The sequence below is a fragment of the Tiliqua scincoides genome, chromosome 3 (assembly GCF_035046505.1).
Source record: "Tiliqua scincoides isolate rTilSci1 chromosome 3, rTilSci1.hap2, whole genome shotgun sequence".
Classification (NCBI taxonomy): Eukaryota; Metazoa; Chordata; class Lepidosauria; order Squamata; family Scincidae; genus Tiliqua; species Tiliqua scincoides.
Window position 1 is genome coordinate 162,882,981 of NC_089823.1, and position 23,852 is coordinate 162,906,832.

General features: G+C 42.6%; 1 protein-coding gene across 2 annotated transcripts in view; it reads left to right on the forward strand.

Moving 5' to 3' along the window:
- The window catches only part of MYOF (myoferlin), a 106,648-nt gene continuing 82,796 nt past the window's right edge, over positions 1–23,852 (forward strand). For both annotated transcript variants that reach the window (XM_066622085.1, XM_066622086.1), the window contains exons 1-5: positions 1–88; positions 7,914–7,969; positions 12,001–12,092; positions 21,669–21,777; positions 23,757–23,847. In XM_066622085.1, the coding sequence (XP_066478182.1) occupies positions 1–88; positions 7,914–7,969; positions 12,001–12,092; positions 21,669–21,777; positions 23,757–23,847 (436 nt within the window). The remainder of the gene's footprint in view (positions 89–7,913; positions 7,970–12,000; positions 12,093–21,668; positions 21,778–23,756; positions 23,848–23,852) is intronic.

Consider the following 23,852-nt stretch of genomic DNA (forward strand, 5'->3'; position numbering starts at 1 on the left):
ATGCTCCGGGTAATTGTTGAATCGGCTGCAAATATCCCTAAACATAAGTTTGGGAAACCAGATCCCATTGTGTCAATTATTTTCAAAGGTAAGGAATGCTAACTTATGAAACAGGATACATTATTAGAAATATATTTTTTTCTCTCTCTTTCTAGCATGATCCAAAAAAGTATGATAGTTATGATATAATGGCAGTTACAAAAGATCTATTTCTGAAAAAGTGTTTTTCCCCTCCTGTTTTCTGGGAGTTTGGTCCCTCTTGGAAACATTGCTTCCCGTTAGCCTTCTGTCTTTCTGATGTTGAAGTTTTATTTGGCTCCTTCTGGGTATCAGTGTTACTGTTTTATTGCTCTTTTTTCCACTTGTGTTTCTTGGTTGTTGATTTGATTGCTGTTTAGTATTGACGGCTGTTATTTTTCTGTTAGTTATTTTGGGTATCTCCATTCTGGAGAGGAAAAGAAGGATACAAATCCTTACAATTAAATAAATGCTGACCGTCATGGGAACATAGCTTGTAAAAAGGGTGGAAAGTGCTGGGATGACATTTCCAGGGGTTTCTATTTCACAACTCTGTTTCTCAACTCCTATGTAGACTTGTTCATCTGTACCAAGGCACACTGAGACTTTGCCTTTAGTTCTGATGAATGTGCAGGTCAGTTGCACCTTTGCTGATAAATGACTTCACTGCAACACAAATGGTGATTTTGATTGCAGTTGTTCAGTTGGCATTTGTCTGTAAGCCTTTTTGTGGACAGGGATTCTTTTTTGGCTGCGATCCTAACCTCACTTTCCTGGGAGTAAGTCCCACTGAACACAATAGGATTTACTTCTGAGTAGACCTGGTTAGGCTTGTATCCTTAATTGTTGTCTTAAAAGTTTAGCTTAGTTTTTAAAAACATTTCAGACACTGAGTATCTACCTTACGAAGCACATTGAGGCATCTTTGCTTTTCAGACCCAAACAGCACAATCCTATGCATACCTACTCACTGAGTTCAATGGGACCTACTTCTAGGTAAATGTGTATAGGGTTGAAGTCACAGTTTTATGTTTAGAAAGTTAATAACCAACGCTTTGAGGAGGAGAGATGTTTGACTTTATCAATAAGTCTAAATGAGATTCCTTTCATTTTTGGTGTTTGGTTTGCAATGAATTTCAGTTTTTATTGCTTCCTTTTTCCACAGTTCTAGTACAGTCTGATCTTCTAACTTCCTTATGGCTCACCATATAGACTGAACTGGGCTGTGGCTGGAGCTATTAGTTTTTAAAATAACATTATTTGAATGCATTTGCTGAGCTGGAAAATGTCATAAGAGATTTACTGGCCACAAATAACAACACAGACTTGGCTCTTCAGTAGTTGCTACAGTGCAATGGGAAAGTTGGCCAGTCCCTTGATACTTGGAAAAAATGATTGCTGGAATATTTAAATGGCATTGGGAAAAGATGCGGGAGATCTTCATTCTTGATTGTCTGTTTCTGGGTTTCTGTCTCTTTGGGTGCAATCCAGAGGCGCCCTTAGGCCAGCGCAAGTTCCTTGTGCCTGCCCAGGAGGGTCGTAAATGTGCCATAAGGCACGTTTGTGCCTCCTTGGGAGTCAGCAAGGCCAGCACGCAGAGGTGCGCTGACCTATGGAGGCTGATACAAGCCTCTGCGCTGACGGAGGAATCGAACCTTGCATCAGCCCAGCTGGGCCAACTCAAAGCTCTGGGGTGAGTGGGTGGGAGGCAGGAAGGAGGGGGGAGCAAGCCACACCTGTGTAGGGGGAGGGTAGGCAGTGGGCGGCCCCAGGGGTGGGCAGAAGGTCAGGGAGTGGTAGACGGGGCTGGGACCCAGTAGTTATGCTGGATCCCAACCCCCGTTCCCAGGGAGATTGGAGCAGCTTGAAGCCACTCCTTGGACTTGCGCCACCTCCAGAGGTGGTGCAGGTCTGAGGAGACCCATAGGGACCAGGGCATCTTTTGTGAAACAGGAAGTTGTCGTGATTGTCTTCTGGCATTGCATCTCTGCCTTCCCCCCGCCCCGCCCCTCCCCTTAAGGGGAACTACCCAGGTCTCTCAGGCTGGGGCGTCGTGATGCCCCAGTCTGAAAACCACTGCTGTATGTAATTTAAAGAAGAGCATTAGTGTTTAGGGGTTAGCAAGCTATGTTTAAGGGGTTTTCAGTGTTTTGTGGGCACCACGTTGAAATAAAGTTGGATGAAACGTCACACAATTATAGACTTGCAGATATTTGGGCTCACAATGAACCAGTCAGAGAACTGATTTTTCCCCTGTGCAAATATCAATTGGCTACTACTGGGCAAAAGTTTGCAAAACAGGTCAAAAGTTTGTCACATGAATCTGTTGCAGGTTCCATTATTTTGTGAAAATTTTTAACTGAATGACTGCAGTACCAAAAGCTTCCAAGCAGTGGAAAAATCAAAGCGATCCAAAGATGCAGCAACTCAAGTGTCTCCAAGGGACTGGGATGTGGGTGGTATTTACAGGATCAGAGCCAAAAGTGTGAGTAGAAGCAAGTCCAGTACAAGCAAAGCATGGCTTAAGGTAGAAGTTTAGATGCCAGAGAATGTCCTGTAAGCACTAAGAGTGGATGAGACGTCACAGTAGAATGCACAATGGACTGCTATTGTAATCCCTTCGGCTGTCAGTAAATCAGCAGTCAACTCTAGGCCTTCATTAGTACCAAACCCCTTACATACCTCAGTGATAGATAAGTTCACAACCTCTATTTCTTGTACTGACTTTTTTTCTCTTTCAAATATTTTGTTATAAGCGGACACCAGAAAATCTGTTTCAGATCTGCACCCAGTAATCCACACCTCCAATGCTTATCTGATAGATATGCTTCAGTTTAGTGGGTGTTATATACTACTACTACTATGATGATGATGATGATGACAACAACAACTAATACTAATAATAATACTTGGCATTTATATGGCAGTTTCACAGTACATTGCATGTATTATCTTCAGGGGTGGCCTGTGCCTCCCTACCACTCAAACCCCCCTGCGAGTGCAAGTGCACACCTTAGGTAGATAAGAAATGGGGTAGAGGTGCTGCTGTGCCCCCTTCCCTTGTTTTTTCTCAAGCTGCTATCTCTGCACAGCCTCCATCCTTCCTGCTGATCCTGTTTCAGTGGAACAGGGGAGGTTGGTTATTGTCACATTCTTGCCATGCTTGTGAGCTTCCCTGGGGCATCTGGCTGGCCACTGGTGGAGAAAGTGATTGTTGTTGGTAGTTGGGTGAAGAAGTCCCCATTCTATCCTTCGTGTTCATCCCACAAGAAGTATCTGAAAGCCATTGTCAGGGATATGAAATGTTTACCTTTAGGGTCCCATGCAAGGCAGCAATGAGGAGAGATCTCACCAACCTTGTTAAGTTGGCAGGGTGGGTGTAAAGGGGCGGGGATCAGAAAGAGGGATGGGGCATGTCAGTGGTGGGAGGGAGTGGCACCTGGTGGTATGAGTGACTTGCACAAGATGCTGTTCCCTTCAGAGCTTGTCAACATGCCTCCTTTGTCTCCTCAGACTTGTGCCAGCTAAAGAGCTGTCAAAGGTCTGAGGAGACCCATTGGCTATTGAGGGACTTATTGAGGGGCAAGGGAAAATATTTTCCCTTACCTCTCCAAAGCCTCTCAATCAGCCCTTCCCCCATCATAGCAGGCAACACAGACTGTTTTGGTGCAGCTGAATGCTATGGTGCATAAAGAATACAATTGGTAGGTTATTGTAGCATATGCTTTGGTGGACTACACTCCACTTCATCAGATGTTCTAAGGTCGCAATCCTAACCACACTTTCCTGGGAGTAAGTCCCATTGAACTCAATAGGTCTTACTTCTGAGTAGACGTGCATAGGATTGTGCCCTAAGCCTGTTAGAAGCAAGTCCCACGGTGTTTAGCTGGATTTACCATAAGTGTGCATCAGATTCCAGCATGTATTTAATTTATTAAAATCAGTGGAACTTAAAAGCGTGTAACTTTGGCTAGATTCTGTGTATTGGTTTGTATCCATGTGCCCTTTTATGTGTGGAAAACTTGCATTTTTGGAAGAATAATTTTATAGTTAGTGCAAGATTCTTGTGACAAGAAAAAAAATCAAGAAATTCTGAACACTTCTATTAACCCCAATCCACAAGAAGCACAATATAATATTGTGGAGGATTGCACTAGGTGGGGAAAGCGGCGCAAATAGTGTCCTGCAAATATTTCCTTCTGCTGACTTTTGTGTTACATTTGTGGGACTATGCTGTTGGTAGAGTTTCTACTACACATATAAATCTGGATAAAACCCAGTGTATTTTACGTCCTTTTGGATCTTAAATCCACATGTAAATTGGCATTATGCCTGTAGTTTGCTTGCACAGTTGCAAACATTAAAAAAAGTCAAGAACTTAAGTTGAAATTAGTTATTGTTTGCACTCAAGCAGAAAGCTAAATTGTGGTTTCAGAGTACTGCGTTATCATTTTTTGTAAACTGAAAATAGCTCAGATAAAGCAGAATTTGCTTGCTTTGTTTTCAGTTGTATATCTGTCAACCGAGTATGTTTGATTAACAGTGCAGTGGGGTTTATTCACAGGAAAGTGTAAGGATTGCAACCTAAATATACTAATGAAAGAAGTACAAAGGAAAGGCCACACCCTTGCTTCAGTAAAGCCAAGTGTTTTCCCAGTTTGCAGGCTCAGTTCTGAGCACTTAGATGTTGCTATAAATCTGATTCTCTAGATCAGCAATTTTCAACATTTTTCATCTCACAGAAATCTGAAAAGGCTCTAAAATTGTCAAGGCATGCTCCATCCGTTGTTTGACAATGGACAAGACACACCACACTGCCAGTGGGGGGCTCTCATCGTCAATGGCTCTACTAATAAAAGACCCTCCCCCAAATTCCCACTGTATACCTGTAAATCATTCACGACACACCAATGTGCTGCAGCACACAGGTTGAAAATTGCTGCTCTAGATTAAATGGAAGTGTACAATGGTGTCTCAGTTATTAGTATTTTTGCGTCACCCCACAGAACAATTAGTATAGGTTGCTTAGCGGTTAATGTTATCTGTGTGAAGTTCTCGGTTTAAATCTCACTTCAGTCATGCATTCATTAGCTGGCTTTAGGCAAGCTAACTGTTTTCTCAGCCTCCTATCCATCAACAGTATACTACCAGAGCTAGTTTCAGACCTCTCTGCTCCTTACATGCTGAATGTGCCCCCCCTTTTCTGGTGGTGCGCCAGCCTCTAGTTCTCCCACTACCTGGACTGTAAAAGAAAGAGGAGGCTAAAATGGAAGACTCCCTCTTTTCCTGCCCCTCTCCTTTTTCAAGTCCAGGGAGGGGGAGGAGAGACACTGGAGGTAAGTGGCCAATGGAGGTGGACATCCCTGCCTCAGTTGGTCTTATGGGTGGGCTTGCCCTGTATACAATACTCCTTAAAACTACTCCTAACCTATGTGCTTGGGTGGCTGTAAAGTGGGGAGCAAGTGTACATCTTTTGTTGTTGTTGTTTAACAGCCCTTTAGCTTTGGATTGCTCAGTGCTTCTGCCACCTATACAGCCTTGCCTAAATGCCAAGAACACAATATGACTTCTGTAATTAGGGAGAGTAATAGGTAATGGGTTGAATATAGGTATTTGCATATATTCATGTCAAATTTCTCTTGCTACAGGCACCTAGCAGTTCTGGTCTGCTCAGGTGAGATGGTGAGAGCTACCAGCGTTAGTCCCCAGAGTGAAACTTGCCTGGCCTAGTCATGCTCATGAAAGTTAAGAGATCACCCTGAACAGTCTCTTGATTGTGGCAGCTACAAAAGGGGCTCCACAACAGCCATATTCTAACCAGGTTTACTCAGAAGTAAGATCCAGTAATTTCAGTTGACTACTTCAGTGGTAGTGGGTTTATCCTTACCTCAACCAAACAGAAGTAATGTAGTGTAGGTTTATTAGATGGGGATAAGGCAGAGTACGAGTAAGGCTGACGAAGTACAAGATACACATATAAAGAAGTAACCAAAAATACATTTGTTCTTCTCCATTTGTACAATAGGACATTATGCCCCTCTCCTTGCCAAAGGACGGTGGAAGGGTGCTGCTTGTTCCATTCCTTTCTTCAGCTGGAAACAATGAGTTTCTACCAGTGTATTATATGCTGGTAAAAGCAAAAAGAATTAAGACCATACTGTACATTTAAGGTGGTAGCATTACAGTAGATATTTTCCTTTGGCAGTCTTTTGTGGTCTGGTCTGAGTCATTATCCTGCACAGAGTATTTTTTTTAAAGTTAATTCTGCTTACAGGAATCTATGTGAGTCAGTTCCCTCCTCCTCCCTGTACAAGGGCTAAATTATCAGCCAGCACCCATATGTGCAAGCAGCAGAAAAAAATTTCCCAAGTCCTTGTGAGCTGTGGGCAGACTGACTCACACGTGGGTTAAAAAGAGAAGGAATGACAGAGCAAGAAGCCTGTTCACTTGTGTCCATCTGCTAATAAATCCATCATAATCCACTGTTAAGAGTTTCTGAGCAGTTCAGAGCAGTGCTAACATATTTTGCTAACATAACAAACTAACATATTTTGAATATCCTTATCTTGGTCTTTCATATTTCTGCTGAAAACTGTATGCACTGTGTGTTTGTTGAATTAAAGAAATGATATACAGGTGGGATCTTGGTATTCATGGACTCCAGACCCCCCCCCCCCCATGGATACTGAACCCACGGATACTGAGATTGTGTGTGTGTGTGTGGGGGGGTCCCTTAGATGATCTCTGGATGTGCCCATCGCTTCTGGTCACATCTGAAAGTGTCCTGAGGTGCAGAGAGCATGCATATGGCCTCTGTGCACCTCAGTACATGTCCCAGAAGCTTCTGAGACACACTTCCAGTTTTTTGCATCTCAGAAGCCTCAGACCACCTCCTGGACACGACTGGAAGGCACTTCCATGACAAGTCAAATCTGTGGGTTCCGAACCCGAAGATGAGGAGGGCCCACTGTATTTTGCTTTGAATCTCCATGCACAAAAGGCAGATTTCAAGTTAATCATATACAGTGCCTGCAATCAAAATGACAAGGCCTTTATAGCTATTATACAGTATTTCAAACAGCAGTAGCAATTCAGGCAAAAAGTGAGAATCCTCAGAGTTAAGAATGATCTAACTTGTCATTATGGTTACTTAAGTTGACGTTTGCATTACGAAAGTCACATGGAAAGATAGACACTGTGAGCCAGTTTGCATGACTCTTTGGTGCATGAGAAGTGGCTTTACTTTTTATCTGGACTGATGTTTTTCATCACTCTGGATTCAGGCAGGATTGTTGCAAATCAGTTTTATGAGCGCTCAGCTGCAGACACAAACCACTGTGGGATTGTTTGTGGTGACAGAGCTAAATCAGGGTGTGAGAACACTCAGGGCCTAATCCTATCCAATTTTACAGTGCTGGTGCCATTGTGCCAGTGGGGTGTGTGCTGCATCCTGTAGTGGAGGGGCAGTCACTAGGGCCTTCTCAAGGTATGGGAACATGTGTTCCCTTACCATTGGGCTGCATTGTGGCTACACTAGAGCTGGATAGGATTGGGCTCTCAGACACTATCTTCACCACAGAATGACACCTGAACCTACCTGACAGAAAATGTCTAGTTAGATTGGGGGGGGGGAATGCAAGGGGCTGCATATATTAAGGACCACGTAAGTTGTCCCTGGGATATGTGCATCTTAATGGGAATGTACATTTGTAGTGTATTTTATTAAATAACATGCTGCAAAAATCACTTTAGTCAAAAATTATATAAATCCATTCAACACTATTGGGTTGGGTACCACCACCATGGTTGCCTGTTTGTACAAAGAAGATTTTAATGCATGATCATTGATATTTATATATTTTTTCTGCAGCGTAATCCTATCTTTTTATTTGCAGATGAAAAGAAGAAAACAAAGAAAATTGATAGTGAACTCAACCCTGTTTGGAATGAGGTGAGGTGGGCTCATTTTTGCTTCTACAGCATTGATAAGACATAATTGTATGTGTAGCAGAATTTAACCTTGTGCCCTGTTGATAGACTCTCGGCATTAGGAACATGAAGGACAACAAGAAATGCAAGTGTCACATCATGCTTCCTGTTCTCTGCGTTCTCTGTGTTTCCCCCACAACTGAGAATGTTAAATGCAGTTATCAGTTTTGTAAATAAACATGAAATGAAGTGAACTGTGTGTGGTGTGTGACTATTTCAACAGATATGTGTCACCTGAAGCGTGTTCATTTCAGGGAAGGCTTCGATCTGTGCCTCAGGACCCCAAAGGCAATGCAACTAGGACACGTGAAGAAAAATAAAATGTTAAAGTTGCTTAAAAAATTTAATTAAAATTATCATACACCCCCCAAACACCTGTATCTGCAGCTAAATGTATGTGAATATACACTATTGCAGTGTTTCTCAAACTTGAGTCAGGACCCACAAGGTGGGTCGTGAGCCAATTTCAGGTGGGTTCCCATTCATTTCAATATTTTATTTTTAATATGTTAGACTTGATGCTACCATGGTATGTGACTGCATTTGGGGAAATGTTAGAGACCTGTACTTTTAACAAGCTACTATGTATATTCTTTTAACAATGATAGTAAATGGGACTTACTCCTGGGTAAGTGTGGGTAGGATTCAGCCTAGGATTGTTAAAAATTTTTCCTGCTTGATGATGTCACTTCTGGTCATTACTTCCCGTGGGTCCTGACAAGATTCTCCTTCTATAAAGTGGGTCCCGGTGCTAAATGTGTGAGAACCACTGCACTGTTGAGTTATGCTTATCACCAGAACTTTATAACTATTGTAGTTTCAGTTTATAACTGAAGTTTATAACTATTGCAGTGTTTCAATGAAGTTTGTAAAATTAATTAAAAAAACAATTTTTATAAATGCGTTATAGCCTGCTCTTACAGTGGTCTCTTATTCAGATTGCAAACCACAGCTGCTTAGCTGCAGAAACACGTACTGTACTACAGTACCTAGTATAGTAAGATCATAAGAAAAGCCTTGCTGAGTCAAAGGCCCATCTTGGCCAGTGTCCTGTTTTCCACAGTGACCCATCAGCTTCCTCTAGGAAACCCACAAGAAAGATAGAAAAGCATATTTCTCTACCGCCATTGCTCCCCTGCAACTGATATTCAGAGGCATTGCCACACCATAGTTGAGGCCCTAAAATCTATTTTAGTGCCTCTCAGTGGTTTTTATTTCTGCTTTCTGAAGATTTAAAGAGGATCTTTGTTTCTGTTCCTTTGTTAAAGGCACTGTGTTAAATGCAACTCAAGTTTGTGCATTTTTATTCAGAAGCCTGGCTCATTGAATTCAGTGGGGCTTTCTCCTGAGTAACTGTGCATAAGATTACTTCCCTAAAGAATATTTGTTAAATTGAAAGGATCAACCATTTATATGAACACGATTCCCATGTTTCTCTGAGTGAGACATTCTGATGGGTTTTATGTACCTTGGCCCTTTTAGATCTTTGCTTGTGGAACACAATAATCTATAGGATATATCAGTGGTATTCAAACTGGGGCGTCGCGATGCCCCAGCCTATGGGTCCTGGCCTCTGCCCCCTTAAGGGGCGGGGGCTGCCAGCCACTCATGGGGGCTGCAGGGGCTTGGGTGCACTTGCCCAAGCCTCCTGAGGCCTCCCAGTGGTGCGGGGAGCCCTGTGCAACCTTCGGCAGGGCTCCCCAGGTCAGGAAAAGTGAAAGCGGAGCGATTGCGCCCTGCTCCGCAAAACCAGAAGCAGAGTACGATTGCTCTGCTTTCCCTTCTGACGGGGCTGCAGGGACTGGGGTGCACCCTCCAGTCCCTGCAGCAGCCGTCCCTGTGTGCGGGGAGCCCTGCACGAGCGCCTGCAGGGCTCCCCAGGTCAGGGAAAGGGAGAGTGGGGCGATTGCGCTCCGCTTTGGCGGAGGCAGAGCAGATCGCTCTACTCTCCCTTTTCCTGACCTGAGGTGCCCTGCAGGCGCCTCGCACACAAGGATGGCTGCTGCAGGGACTGGTGAGTGCATCCCAGTCCCTGCAGCCCCCTGAGCGACGCGATCCTGGGGATTGCATCGCTGCCTTTCCCCTGTCCCTGCTGCCTGCCCCCCCGCCCCCGCAAAGACTTACTGCGGGTTTCAAACTCCCGGAGAGTTTGAAAACCGCAGGGATATATGTTTGGTCAGCAAAGAGGAAGTCACGCAGACATTTCAGCTGGACTTTGGACTTTGCTCTCAGTCTGGAGAGGTTGAAGAGCTTTCCGTCTGATCTGGTCCGGAGATAGATGCCTTCTGTTGCAGTTCCAAAGGCCTGCTTCAGCAGGACAGCGAAGAAGATCCCAAACAAGGTTGGTGCAAGAACACAGCCCTGCTTCACGCCGCTTTGGATGTCAAAGGGGTCTGATGTGGAGCCATCGAAGACAACAGTGAAGACAACAGTCGGCATCACCTGGCAGGACAAAGTTCCAAACAACACAGTCCTGGAACGTGCTGGAATCCGTAGCATGTATGCACTGCTGAAACAGAGGCGCCTGCGTTGGCTCGGTCATGTTGTGAGAATGGATGATGGGCGGATCCCAAAGGATCTCCTCTATGGAGAACTCGTGCAAGGAAAGCGCCCTACAGGTAGACCACAGCTGCAAGACAAGGACATCTGCATGAGGGATCTGAAGTCCTTAGGAGTGGACCTCAACAAGTGGGAAACCCTGGCCTCTGAGTGGCCTGCTTGGAGGCAGGCTGTGCAGCATGGCCTTTCCCAGTTTGAAGAGACACTTGGCCAACAGTCTGAGGCTAAGAGGCAAAGAAGGAAGGCCCATAGCCAGGGAGACAGACCAGGGACAGACTGCACTTGCTCCCGGTGTGGAAGGGATTGTCACTCCCGAATTGGCCTTTTCAGCCACACTAGACGCTGTTCCAGAACCACCATCCAGAGCGCGATACCATAGTCTTTCGAGACTGAAGGTTGCCAACAACAACAATATGTTTGGATAGTCTGTCCCAGCTCTATAATGTTAATACTCTCTATGCCCCCCCTACTAGGAATATACTTAAGGAATATACTTAAGTCTCAAACATATAAAGATTGCTTGTTTGCAATGTTTGCAATACAATGCAGTGTGGTAGTTTGTATGGTAAATATAAATATCTAGTGAAGGCACATATACTGTACTATGTTTGATGCTGACACATATATACATATGTTGATTCCTGTGATAACTTCTACCCTGAAAAACGGAAGGATTGCAAAAATCCAACATATTTGAGCATAATCCAGCAAAAATTAGATACATCTAACTCCTCTTACATTCCTTGGAATTGGTTAGTCGTGATGTACAGCCCAGTTGTACACATTTACTTAGGGTGCAATCCTAACCAACTTTCCAGCACTGACCTAGCCACAATGCAACCCCAAGGTAAGGTGACAAACATGCCCTTACTTTGAGGATGCCTCCTTGACTGCCTCCCTACTGCAGGATCCCATTGTATTCATTGGGGCTTCCTCAAGAAGTGAGGAATACAAGAAGTGTGTATTGGCCAGTAGTATAAATCCCTTTTTATTGTTTTTAGTGGGACTCACTCATGAATAACCCTCAGTGGATTGTGCCCATTGTATGCATGAATGTACATTTGTACCTGGTTGCACCCATAATATGTTAAACATGTGATAGAGGGATCTGCTGCCTCATCTTCATGTGCATGCAGCATTTACATATTGGAGATTGTGTGAACTGGCTGTAAGATATGTTCAAAGACACTTTCAGCCTAGAGAGCTGGCTGCAGTTATAGTGTGCCTGAAGGTACAATCCTAACCAGGTCTACTTAGAAGTAAGTCCTATTTTGTTCAATGGGGCTTACTCTCAGGAAAGTGTGGTTAGGATTGCAGCCTAAATCTAATAATGCTCCTGATTTTAAAATGTTGGTAAAATGCTTATTCATAAAATGTTTTACAGTGATTGTTATGCAGTCTGTTTCAATGGATGTTCTCATTCTTTTTGCACAGATCCTTGAGTTTGATTTGAGAGGAATACCTCTGGATATTTCATCATCTCTGCAGATTATTGTGAAAGATTTTGAAACAATAGGACAGAACAAGTACGTTAAACTTTTAAAAAAACCCTCTGGTTTTGTTCATTTTTCAGTGCAATTTCCTTTATGCAACTTCCTTTAAGCAAAAAGTTCCTTTAAAATTAAATCAAGTAAATTTGATTGGATTTGCTAAATTTTTAAGACTTCAGATACATTATGGATTCCTTTGCTGTCAGGAATTCTGCTTTGTTCATTAGTATTTACGAATTGTCAGTTCTTTGGGGAGATAATCTCTGTAAATATGATGTTTTTCTTTTCTGATCTTCCTTACTTATCATCCCAATAATGTATCGGACACAACAGTGATGTAACTTACGCTCAGAATACTTAAAACATAGTATAAATGAATATGATGAACTCGATACAGGGAGAAGATCCTCAAAAGGTGTCTCAAGGGTGGATCAGGAGAGGAGAGTTCAGTTATAAATGAGAAGCACAGAAAAAGTGAGGCTTTAATTGTTCCATAAAGGTTTTGAAGAAGTGGATTTCGGAGAAAGTAAACTACACAAGGAAATGTACATCAAAAGGATTAGAAGAGTAATGAGAAGAGACTTAGCAGTCCAATCCCCCCCCCCCAAGACCGATTCATTCTCTTACCAGGGGATGAGCATGGGGGAGGGGAAGTCTACTTATAGACTTATGCTAGTGAAATGGTTGGTGCAGGTCTTTGTGAACCTGCACCACAAGATCAGGTCCAGGAAGAAGATGAGGATTCAGCAGCCACCACTGCCACCAAATCCACCCTCTTCCCAGACTCAGCCTGCCCACCCTCAGCCTGTTCCACCCTTCCCTGCCCTGTCCTGCCACCCTCGCCGTGTTACCTCTGTTGGTGGCTTCTTCTGGCTGTTCAGGAATGAGTAGGAAAGCTTTGGCCTTACCACTGGTACTCCAGCAGCATGTTAGTTCAGAGCGCTTTTTATGGCTGGCGCGGACTGCTTTATGGCCGTTCTGCTTTTCATATGTTCTGCGGCTGCCTGACCCCATTAGGACTGAGCTATTAAGGAACCTTCTTTACTAGGTTTTGAACTATACACATATCAGATATAAGTTTTGCACAGCTAGCCAGCATGGTATTTTCTTTCAGACTGTTTCATATTAAATTTGTCAGATATGTGTCCACACAGATTAACCTATGTCATGTATCTATAAGATATGAGATTTAATCATATATCTTCAGTCAAATTTTATCAGGCTAACAGCACAATTCTATGCATGTCGACTCAAAAGTAAGCTCATGCTAAATTCAATGGAATTTGCTCCCATTGAATATAGTAGGAGTATATAGCAGTGGTTTCCAAGCTTTTTAGCACCAGGACAACTTTTTAAAACACTCTATTCAGACCATCCTAGATTTTCCAGACTTTTAAAAAAGGAGATCTAGAAAGAAATATTTATTTAAGTAATAATAACCAGGAAAACAGCCCTCAAACTTTATCTCTCTGTATTTACACATGATTGTATACAGAAGGAGCTCAGCTCCTTGCAGGGCAGTCAGCAGCTAACTTGCAAACTGCAGGAGCCGAGCTCTTTGCAGGGTAATTAGCCCCTAAAGTATCTAATTTTTCAATAGCTTCAGGGCTTGAGGCAATTAGTTATCTGATCTTTCCATCGCCCTTTGGTGGCCCACCAAAAAAAGGCTCTAACCTACAGTTTGGGAACCCCGGTATATAGGATTGCAGCCTTATTGTATGAATGACTATAACACAGCTGTCATATGCGTTTCTTCATGTTTTCCCCCTTGCTGGTTGAGATATGCATGCAAATAATGGCAGATCCATTTTTGATGCAAAGGTGATGGTGGCTGCTTGAATGCATTTTATTGTGTGCTGTTTGCTTTCTGATTAATACACGAGAATTTTGATTCTAGGAATTTATGAAAAGTGCACTGAACAAAACTTATTTGGAAAGGCATTTCCAGCAAACAGTTATCTGGTTTTCTTACTTTTACTCCCTTTTAAAATGCAATGCAAAATTGCATGAATTCTTGTTGAAATGACATTTAGGGTGCAATTCTAACCAACTTTCCAGCACTGACATAGCTGTGCCAGTGTGGCGTTCACTGCAACCTGCAATGGGGAGGCAGTCAAGGGGGCCTCAAGATAAGGACATGTTTGTTACCTTACCTTGGGGCTCTATTGCGGCTAGGACAGTTCTGGAAAATTGGTTAGAATTGTGTCCTTAGTCATACAGGAAACTCAGCCAGAATTTAGTGGCAGGAGAAGGGATTTAGGGCCCATCCTATCCAACTTTCCAGCACTGGTACAACTACAATGCAACCCTGAGATAATGGAACAAACATTCCGTTACCTTGAGGAGAACTCCATGACTACCTCCACACCACAGGAAGCAGGCATAGGACTGGGCTCTTAATCCTTTGCCTCCTTTGTGGTCCTAATCCAAATTCCCCCCCCCCCCCATGGTTGCTATATGAACCAAGGAGAAAACTGCCATTGCTTCCCACACACATTCTCACAGTTTCTATTTAGATAATAAAAACCCAGCAAACAAGGGTCATGGATTAATGTAACATGTAGGTGGATTCTGAGTCTCAAATCAGTTGAGTGAGATAAAATTAGTACCATAATTCTTATATCTTGTTGTAATACTGAATTCCTGGGCACTTTAAAAACCAGGCTGGACATTAAAACTTGGCAGCTTTTAATTTACCAGGATCACCTGCAATAAGACCTGTATTATTCTGTCTCAGATCTCAAGGACAACCTTGGGCACATGGTGTTTGGTGAGAGAAACTCAGGCACATGCCTACCTGGAGTCAAAGAATGCTCATGAGATCACAGAAAATGTGCAACTTCTTATCTGAATATTCAGACAGGCTCAGTCTAGCATTTGGGCTAGGATTTCAGGTGTTTCTTGTTTTCTTGTAAACCAGATGTATCCATGTCTAGGCAAATGGTTGTGTGTGCAGGCATCAGCTGTGTTTTATTTGTGTTTCACATGATGATCCAGTGCTGATCATGACAAATATTGATTCTTTTATTTATGAGTAAGGAGTTGGCTTCCAGTTATCTATGCTAAATACAAATAATGAGTGAACAAAGAAAACCTCTTGGGAACTATGACTTGTCACTACAACTGAGGCCTCTCAAACTCAAGTATTTTTGGTAAAAGTTATAACTAGGGTTGTGAGCTGACCAGAAACAACAGCCTGCTGTGGTGATTTTAACTACTTAAAAATCACCACAGCATGTGGTGTGGTGATGCTTATAAATCAGAAAGTGGTGATAAATTATAAATCAAAATTATAATGATAAATTATAAATCATATGTGGTGATGCTTATAAATCAGAAAGTGGCATCTTTCATCATATAAAAATAAGAATTGTCTTAATTAGCAACTTATAATTTCTTTCTAGGAGTTCAGTCCTGGTGGGCAGCTCAATCTCATTTGTCCCCTTCCCCTGGTTAAGGAAAATAGCTCCACAATGGGGCTAGTCAACTCTATTCTGGCTATTTAGCTAGTGCAGAGTAAAGACACCTTGTGTTGGGCTGCGAGGCCCGACATGGGGCTCTGAATCCAGCAGAGCTCTGCTCCTCTAATCCCACCCCTTTCCGCCCTGTTTCCTTCCCTGGCACGACTTCTCTCCACCTTCCCCCTGCCTCTCCCTACCCCAGAACCCTGCCCTACACCACCACTCATGGGGCCGCCTAGTGCTTCTCATGGAGCTCCGGACGGCGGTCCACTGGCCTCCAACTGGTGCTGTCCCATTGTCCTTACAGCAGATTTGCAACAGGATTGGGCCTTAAGCCATTTCTGACCAACACTGCATATACTCCTGGTCCAATGTTGCATATACTCCAACAATGCATATATTTGGTCCCTGCGACAGGGACCAAATGCATACACCTGTGGCAGGGCAAAAATAGGTTAAAAACAAACAGGAGCTTTGGAGTTCTAGTTCCTTTCTGATTCACTGAGAAAACATCTCTCTTAATCCATTTTTGAGTTTGGTTTGACTCCCTGGAAAATACCCAACAGTAACTGTGATCAAAGTTACACAAACAGAGGGGATTCCAACCATTCCCAGTGAAGATTCCATTCTTATGCCTGCAAGTTTTCCTTATAGTCTTAACTGAACTGTATGCTTAGGAGCAGCAGCTTGGTAGATGATTCCTTGCAGCTGTTCTTTGCCAGCAGGCTACTCATTGCTGTGGCATGTCCCTGGATTTTAAGCCAACACGAACACTGTTTTTTTTTTCTTCTTCGCACTTCTCGTGGCATCATAACTAGCTTTGACTTGCAGGCACCTTATCAGACCTTAAGATCAGTCCAGGCATAATGTATGTTGTAATGCAGGTTTTAACTCATTTGGAAAGTAACTAAAAAGCCCACAGCTGCAAAATGTTAACTCACAGCATGCTAGGGACAGGACACAATCCATGCGACCTACACATGACTAGTTTTTCCCATATAAGGAGAAGGATAGAAGAGGGATAGCAGAGGAAAAAAAGACATCTGCTTTCTGTTACGCAAGCTCATTCTTAGAAGTATTTAATTTCAGCAATACTATTTTTTTAAAAAACAGGTTTTTTCATACAGAAGTGCAGTATACTGACTATAGAACTATGTTTTCTACCTCAGAGCACAGAATACATTTCCATGCACAGCAGCAAATCACACTGAAGTTTGAGCAAAGTGATTTTATTCCATGTGTGGGAGGAGAAGCTAACAGTCATACACATTTTTTCCAGACATTGAGTGGTTAGTAACCTAGCAACAAAGGAGAAAAGTGGTAGGCTGGTCCCTTGCTTAAGGAAACAGCCATTACTCCCCCTGTGAGGAATGTAAATTTGTGGCTAACTTCTGAAACACTCAGGCAGCCTTATCCTGTGCGTGTTTACTCAAAAGTACGTACAGCTGTATTAATCAGCCTTACTCTTGGGCAAGTTACATAGGATTGTGGCTTTAGATTTGTAAGCAGAACTATTCAAATAACTTGTAATTCATCCTTTATGCAAACATTTTTGTTGCTGTTCTGACATATCATGTGGGAGAGAAGGAGGCTTTGTGCTCAGTGTAGGAGTCTCTTCCCCTCTTAGCATAGTTCACAGGACCACATAGTTCACCTGGCATTGATCAGAATAGTAATTCTGGGATCCTTTTCACTCCAATAAGGAGTGAGGGCCAGTTTTAACACAATGCTTTGATTTTTTTGTTCCTGGACAGTGGTAGGTTGAGCAGAGATCAATGTTGTCACAGTTTATGTGAGTGACTTTGTTGGGATCTACCTGCTTTGTTGGGATCTACCTGCTTTTGATGGCAGCAGATGGATGGAAAAGTTGCCCAACAGGGCTGGCCTGCTTACCGAAGGGCTTATGTCCAGTGTTGGTGGTGGAGGAGAGCAATAAACTTATGAGGGGTGCCTACACCCTGCATCAGCCCTCCACCATCCTCCAGTCTACTGCTCACTGAGCTACTTCAGCAGACTCTGATCCTCTTCTCACTTGCTGAGAGTGAGCAGGAAGAGGACTGGCCAGCAGCAACTCCCTCTGTGGAAGAAGGAGGGGGGAAGATGCTGCTGCTTACTACTCATCTAAACCTGGCTGCTTAGTAAAACAGTTGGATGTGGGCAAGTAGAGGGAGGCGTGGTGATCCTGGACAGTGGTAGGGTGAGCAGAGATAAATGTTGTTACAGTTTATGTGAGTGACTTATATAGTTCAAGCCCTTTCTCTGGAGCTCTGGCATGGTCTCCTTTCTCCATGCCTGTTTCAAATAAACAGGATGAGCAGAGAATGCTAAGAGCTCCCAGAATGCTCTATTCTTCCTGTTTTATTTGAAATTTTTGTGCAAGTAATGAATTTTTTTCCTTTGTTTTAGTATAATAGTTGTTGCACAGTAATTTTTGGACTATTACAACAAATTAAAAATAAATAAAAATCCAGCAGGCAATCTAGTCTTGTGAGATCATCCACATAAATCTGGCACAGGGATGTCAAACCTGTTCCATTCTGTGGACCAAATAGCACTTATGGAGCCTGCTGATGGCTGGAAGTGATGTCATTAAGCAGAAGGTGACATCATTAAGCACATGTTCTCACCTAGGAACTCATTAGCTTCAAATTACAGAAGAGAAAACAGGCAAGTTCTTGCCCTTTTTCCATTAGGTTTGTCAAAAGACAACCATCCCGCTGAAGTTGTCCCCCTCACTGATACCCTGACATGCTAATAATTGGCCCCCACATTTACCACCATTAATTAAAGCAATGGTCTCCAAATCCTGGCCCAGGGGCAAGCCTCTGTCTAGCCTGTGGCCAGCTTCTGGTCCCCTGAGAGCCTCTGGCACAGTTGACCAAACATAACCGGAGCTGTGCTAGTGAGGTGGGGGAATGGGGGTTCATTTAAGTGCGTGCTTTATTTCTGTGGTTTGTGTTGGTGCTTGGAGAAATCCTAGAAATTTGAGCCCATTCATTCATTCATTCATTCATTCATTCATTCATTCATTCATTCATTCATCTAAGTTCCATCTCTAATGTATTTATTTAAATTATATATTTACAATTTTTTTTTTCCGGACCTTGACACTATGCCAGATATTTGATGTGGCCCTTTGGCCAAAAAGTTTAGAGATCTCCTATTAAAACAATGAACACAATGACATAAGAGCAACAGCAACAACTAAAACAGCAGGAAAAATAAAACTGATAAGCATGGGAACAGAGCCAACTCCAAACCAAGAGAATAGAATCAATTCATTTAACATTAAAAAGGAGTGGGAGAAAAAAGAAGTGTTTGGCATCAAAAGACATGATTGGGCATTATAGGAGACTCTATGGGGAAGAGTCACAGCCATAAATGCTCAGATACATAGGAGGGGTCTTCCTAAAATGTCATGGAAGAGAATGTGCTTTTTCCTTCTGTATTTATATTATATGCCCTTTCCATATGAGGTGCCTTGTGCAATGCAGAAAGGAGGCAGCAATTGAAAGAGCAGAACTGAGAAGCTGACAAACCTGAACTATCCATGGCCCTTACACAAGCAATGTTGAGAGAACTGACCAGTTTGAAGTCCCTTAGGCTGGTTGTTTCCCCACCTTCCACTTGTGAATGTTTGGCAGGTAGGTAGCATCCTCTTTTTCTTCTAGTATAGAAGGACAGTACAAGCCAAATTTAAAGCAGCATGAAGTGATCTTTAAACAACAGAATTAAAAAAAACTCAACCGAGATCACATCTGTACTGTTTGTGAATGCGAGTACAGTACAATTTCTGAAAGGGAATGTACAAAGCCAAGGTAATAGAAATGAAGTCATTTCACTTGGATGACAGTTTCAGCAACCACACCCATGTACCTTATGACAGCAGTGTAAGAATAGATTTACAATCAGGATGATTTTGAAACTTTTCCACCTTGTGTGTTCCATTTCCTCATACTGTGAAGGTTTGTCTAATTAAATTGCACTTATTAATTCAACTGAATGCTGCCTACATTTTCAGTGACACTGAGGGTCTAATCCAATCCAAGTTTCCAGCACTGATGCAGCCATGCCAACAGGGTATGCGCTGTATCTTGCAGTGGAGGGGAAGTCATGGAGGCCTCCTCAAGATAAGGGTTTGTTCTCTAACTTTGGGGCTGCATCGCGGTTTCATCGGCACTGGAAGTTTGGATAGGATAGGGCCTTTAATATCTAGAAGCCCAAATTTAATAATGCTTGCAAATGATTTCATAGTGGTGTTCACACAAACACTAGTTTACAGTGAAAACATGTCTACTTCCAAGGGGGAAGTAGAATTGCAGCAATCAGCCTACCCCTGACATATGCATGTCCAGTTGACTGAAGGAACAAATCCTACACTTGTACAGGCTGTATGCACATAGGCTCTGTACATGTGGTTAGGCTCCTGTGCAAAACTGGACCTCTGATAACATAGATAGGTCTGTATGCTTATGGGCTGTTCATGGAACCAAGTGATCATGGGTAGGTCAATGGAGCTTTCCTGCTACCTACACCTTCACACCACAGACCATATTTTTTATATGGTGTTATATTATTATTATTTCCTGACAAGGATTACTTCCAGTTTTCCTTATGAGGAGAGAAATGGCCAAAACACAAAGTCCAGAAAGAAAGTGAACACCCATGCTGTATTTAAGTAACAGAATTTATCCAGAGACCTCATCCTGCTGTCACATTTAGTTTGACCTTAAGGCAATTGCATTTATCTCTGGTGAGGTCTGAAGACTTATTATTAAGCAACATATTCCAAAAAATTATGCAGAAATTACGCAGGATCAAGAAATCATGCAGGAGCCTAGGAATGTTGGATCCTAATTGTTGTAAACGTTTGCACTCTCAAGGTTTTTTTTTAAAAGAAAACTCTCCTTTTGTAGAGCAGTAGTACTTCAGGAAGGAAGACAACTGCTAGAAACTTTCTTCCTAAAACATACAAAGAATGGGAGTAATAGAGTCTCACGGACAAACATTAAGAAATATGATTCCTTGTCCTGTATGTCTAGAAAGAATTTTGTTTTGTAATTATTGCTGAATATATAACTTGGCCAGTTAGGTAGAGATGTTCCAGTGACTGTGGCACTAAGCCAGAAGTGGGGGGGAGGCACTCCTGCTAGGGAAGTGCGTGTAGTGCGTGGGCGGGGGTGTGTGCAATCGTTTCTAATTTCCACTATGCTACCACCCATACTCTCATGCTTCTACAGTATACTGCAATGATTAGCACGAGGATCACTATAGCAATGTAACCGTGTGACTTGCTCAGACAACCCTCTATCTGAAAGCACCCTTAAATTTCAGATCTAAACACACGAACTTTAAGAACCTACTAATGACAATGAATCTGACTTCTTAGTAATTGTGATTGGCACTGCAACCTTATGACAAGGTCTTTTGCATTGCAGGTGCTGCACTAGGTCCCTCTCCTTCCAACATCTGAAACAATTGCTTTTGTTAGACAATTATATTAATTGAGAGGTAGCTGTTGGTAGGCTGCACTGTGCAGGGACTTTACAGTTTAAGGTTTCAGAACATGTCTTTTGCACTGTTAGAAGAAATAATGTTAACAGTCTGCTCTGCTATGATATGTGCCAGAAGTATACCAGCATGTAGGATATGCATGTTGTGCATTTTGCGTACTGTGCTGTGTTCCTGCACCTTCTTTGAACACAAGGTCCATTGTTGTCAGTTTTGATGAAGCTGATAGCCCTGGAGGGGGATGGGAGATTAATCCTAGAGACAAACTGTTCTCCCTTCTCTCCAACAAGCAAATGAACAGTGATGACAAGCTTTTTAATGTGGAAGGGCCTCAGCAGTAGAAGGGCTTCATCACAATAACAGCCTATTACTGCAAGCTCCTATTCTGGGGCCTCAATCTTCCAAATTTTCATTAATGTCTCATGCAGTTGAGTGCAAAAACAATGCATAAAATAAATGGGCATTTATGATACAATAAATTGTGCTGTATGAAGTTTTTTACATTGCTTTTTGGAATTTACGTCGGTTTTTTTCTAAGGGAGTCAGGAACAAACTGGCAACGGATCAAAGAAGAGTACTATTTTTCTATTTAGGGCTTTATTTAAATTCTTTGATAATACTCTTCCCTCTTGTCTTTCAGGCTAATTGGCATAGCATCAGTAGCGCTCAAGGAATTGGTAGGCACGCAAAGCAGATCGCTTCCATTCAAGCTTGTTCCCTTGCTAAATGAAAATGGACTGGATACTGGAGTGAGTGACTTCTTTACTTTGATTGTTGTCCGTTTTACTAAATAAAATACTCGCTCGGAAAACTGCTCGGAAGGTGAAAATTCATTTTGTGAATATGTGTTTCCTGGAGGATCCCATGTTATTTCCAATTTTTTCCTGAGCCCAAATATTTACCCCCCCCCATCAAAAATTGACTCAGATAAATTCCAAAAAAGATACCTAATTATGAAACAAGTACAATTCCCACTCAACTATTTATGTAATTACCTTATTGAACAAAGTAACTACTAGATGACACTCATCAAACAGTCAGTACCCTGGCTGTCTATGAGTACAGTGCAGCTTCACCAATACACGAACTACAGGCAAGCAGTGCAGGCATGCCGTATCCATTTGGGTTCCATTCCGGAAACCCCCGCAGTTAAGTGAAACCGTGGATACAAGTCAACACACTCCCCACTCTCTGGTGGGTCTTCTGAGCCTGGCAGAGGCAGCGTACGTCTGCCCATGGTCTCAGTGGGCAGATACGTGTTGCCTCTGCTGGGCTCAGAAGACTGTGTTTCCCTCCAAAAAAGACAGAGTGCTCAAGGTGCTGCTCACTGCATAGAGAGAAAACAGTAAAATGACAAAATAGGAAGGAATTATGAAGTGTAATAATTGTTATAAAAAAACATAAAGAACAAACAGCACAGTTAAAAAACAATAGCAAAGAATTCAGAGATCATGTACTAGGTGTACGGTACATGCCCGTTTAACTGTTCGCTAAGCTAACAGTTTGTGCTGATTTTTTTCTTTTGATTCAACCAGTCTAAAATTGCCATTACTCTTTAGTAATGTAACTGGCTCAGATCCTAAGAGGCCTGTACACTTCTGTACACAAAGTATGTGTGTGTGTGTGTGTGTGTGTGAGAGAGAGAGAGAGAGAGAGAATTTTCTGGAAGCAACCTCTCACACCCGTTGAAGTACTTCTTCTGGCAGCCCCTGATCTCCAGAGGATTGGGGGGGAGGGGTTATAGAGGGTTGCCATTGGAAGGAATAACCTGAAATGCTTCTTATGCAAGTTTGGAATCATGCCCAGCTCTTTGCATCTAGTCCAATGTGTTCTTTCTCTTTGTTTACATTTTTCATATACATTCCATTAATCCTGCAATCCTGTATAGTTACCCAGAAATAAGGCCCATTGAACTTGCAGAGGCTTACTTCTGAGTAGGCATGCATAAGTTTGTGCCTCAAATAGGTTCTTTTCTCTTGTTGGAGGAACTCTGTATATTAAATTACATATAGTGTCTATATACATTATATATTATAGGTTTTATATGCACATTAGCAATGATTTGAATATGAGTAGAATTACAACTGTATTTTAGTAGAATTATGGCCAAGTGGCGGAAAATGGCCAGAGGGCCCAAGCATTGCAAACATGCTGTAAAGCAAGTCTGTGACACTTATAACTGGCCCAGCACTGGAGCCAGCCCAGTGCCTGACTGTGCTGGGCCAGCACCAACTGGAGGCCGTGTACCACCCAGAGCTCATGAAGAAAGAATTATGAAGTCTAGTGAGATTTAGAATTATTTTTCTTGAACAGCAGGCTCCTGTGCAAGTTGGTGAACAGGTCCTGTAACTCCAGGAAGCTTTGAAAGTGCTTCTGAGCTATGATGTGGGTGATTCCCTTAACCATCAAAAAGTCCGAGAAGCTGGTGCTGACAACCCTGAAGCAAATCAGAGGTCAAATTAGATGTGTGCTTTTGTGCTACATAGCCGGATTTTGGGGGGTGGTGGTGGTGGTGAGATTTTTTAATAGATAGCAAAAAGCAGACTGTGAAACATAAGAACCATGGCAGTAGTGGGGGGGGGGAGCTTTAGTACTTTATCACTGCTGTAGTTTTGAACCCGATAATACACTGTTTTTATATTAAAAGGAAAAAAAAAACTTCCATTAGCTTTCAATGGTTGTTTAGATCCTGGCCAGTATTTGTGATTTGTCTTTGCTGTTGATATAGGCAACAATTGATTTGGTGGTAGGGTATGAGCCACCAGCTGGACCTCCAAATCCAAGCAACTCTGGAGGAACCAACACACAAGGCACTGAAGGTAAG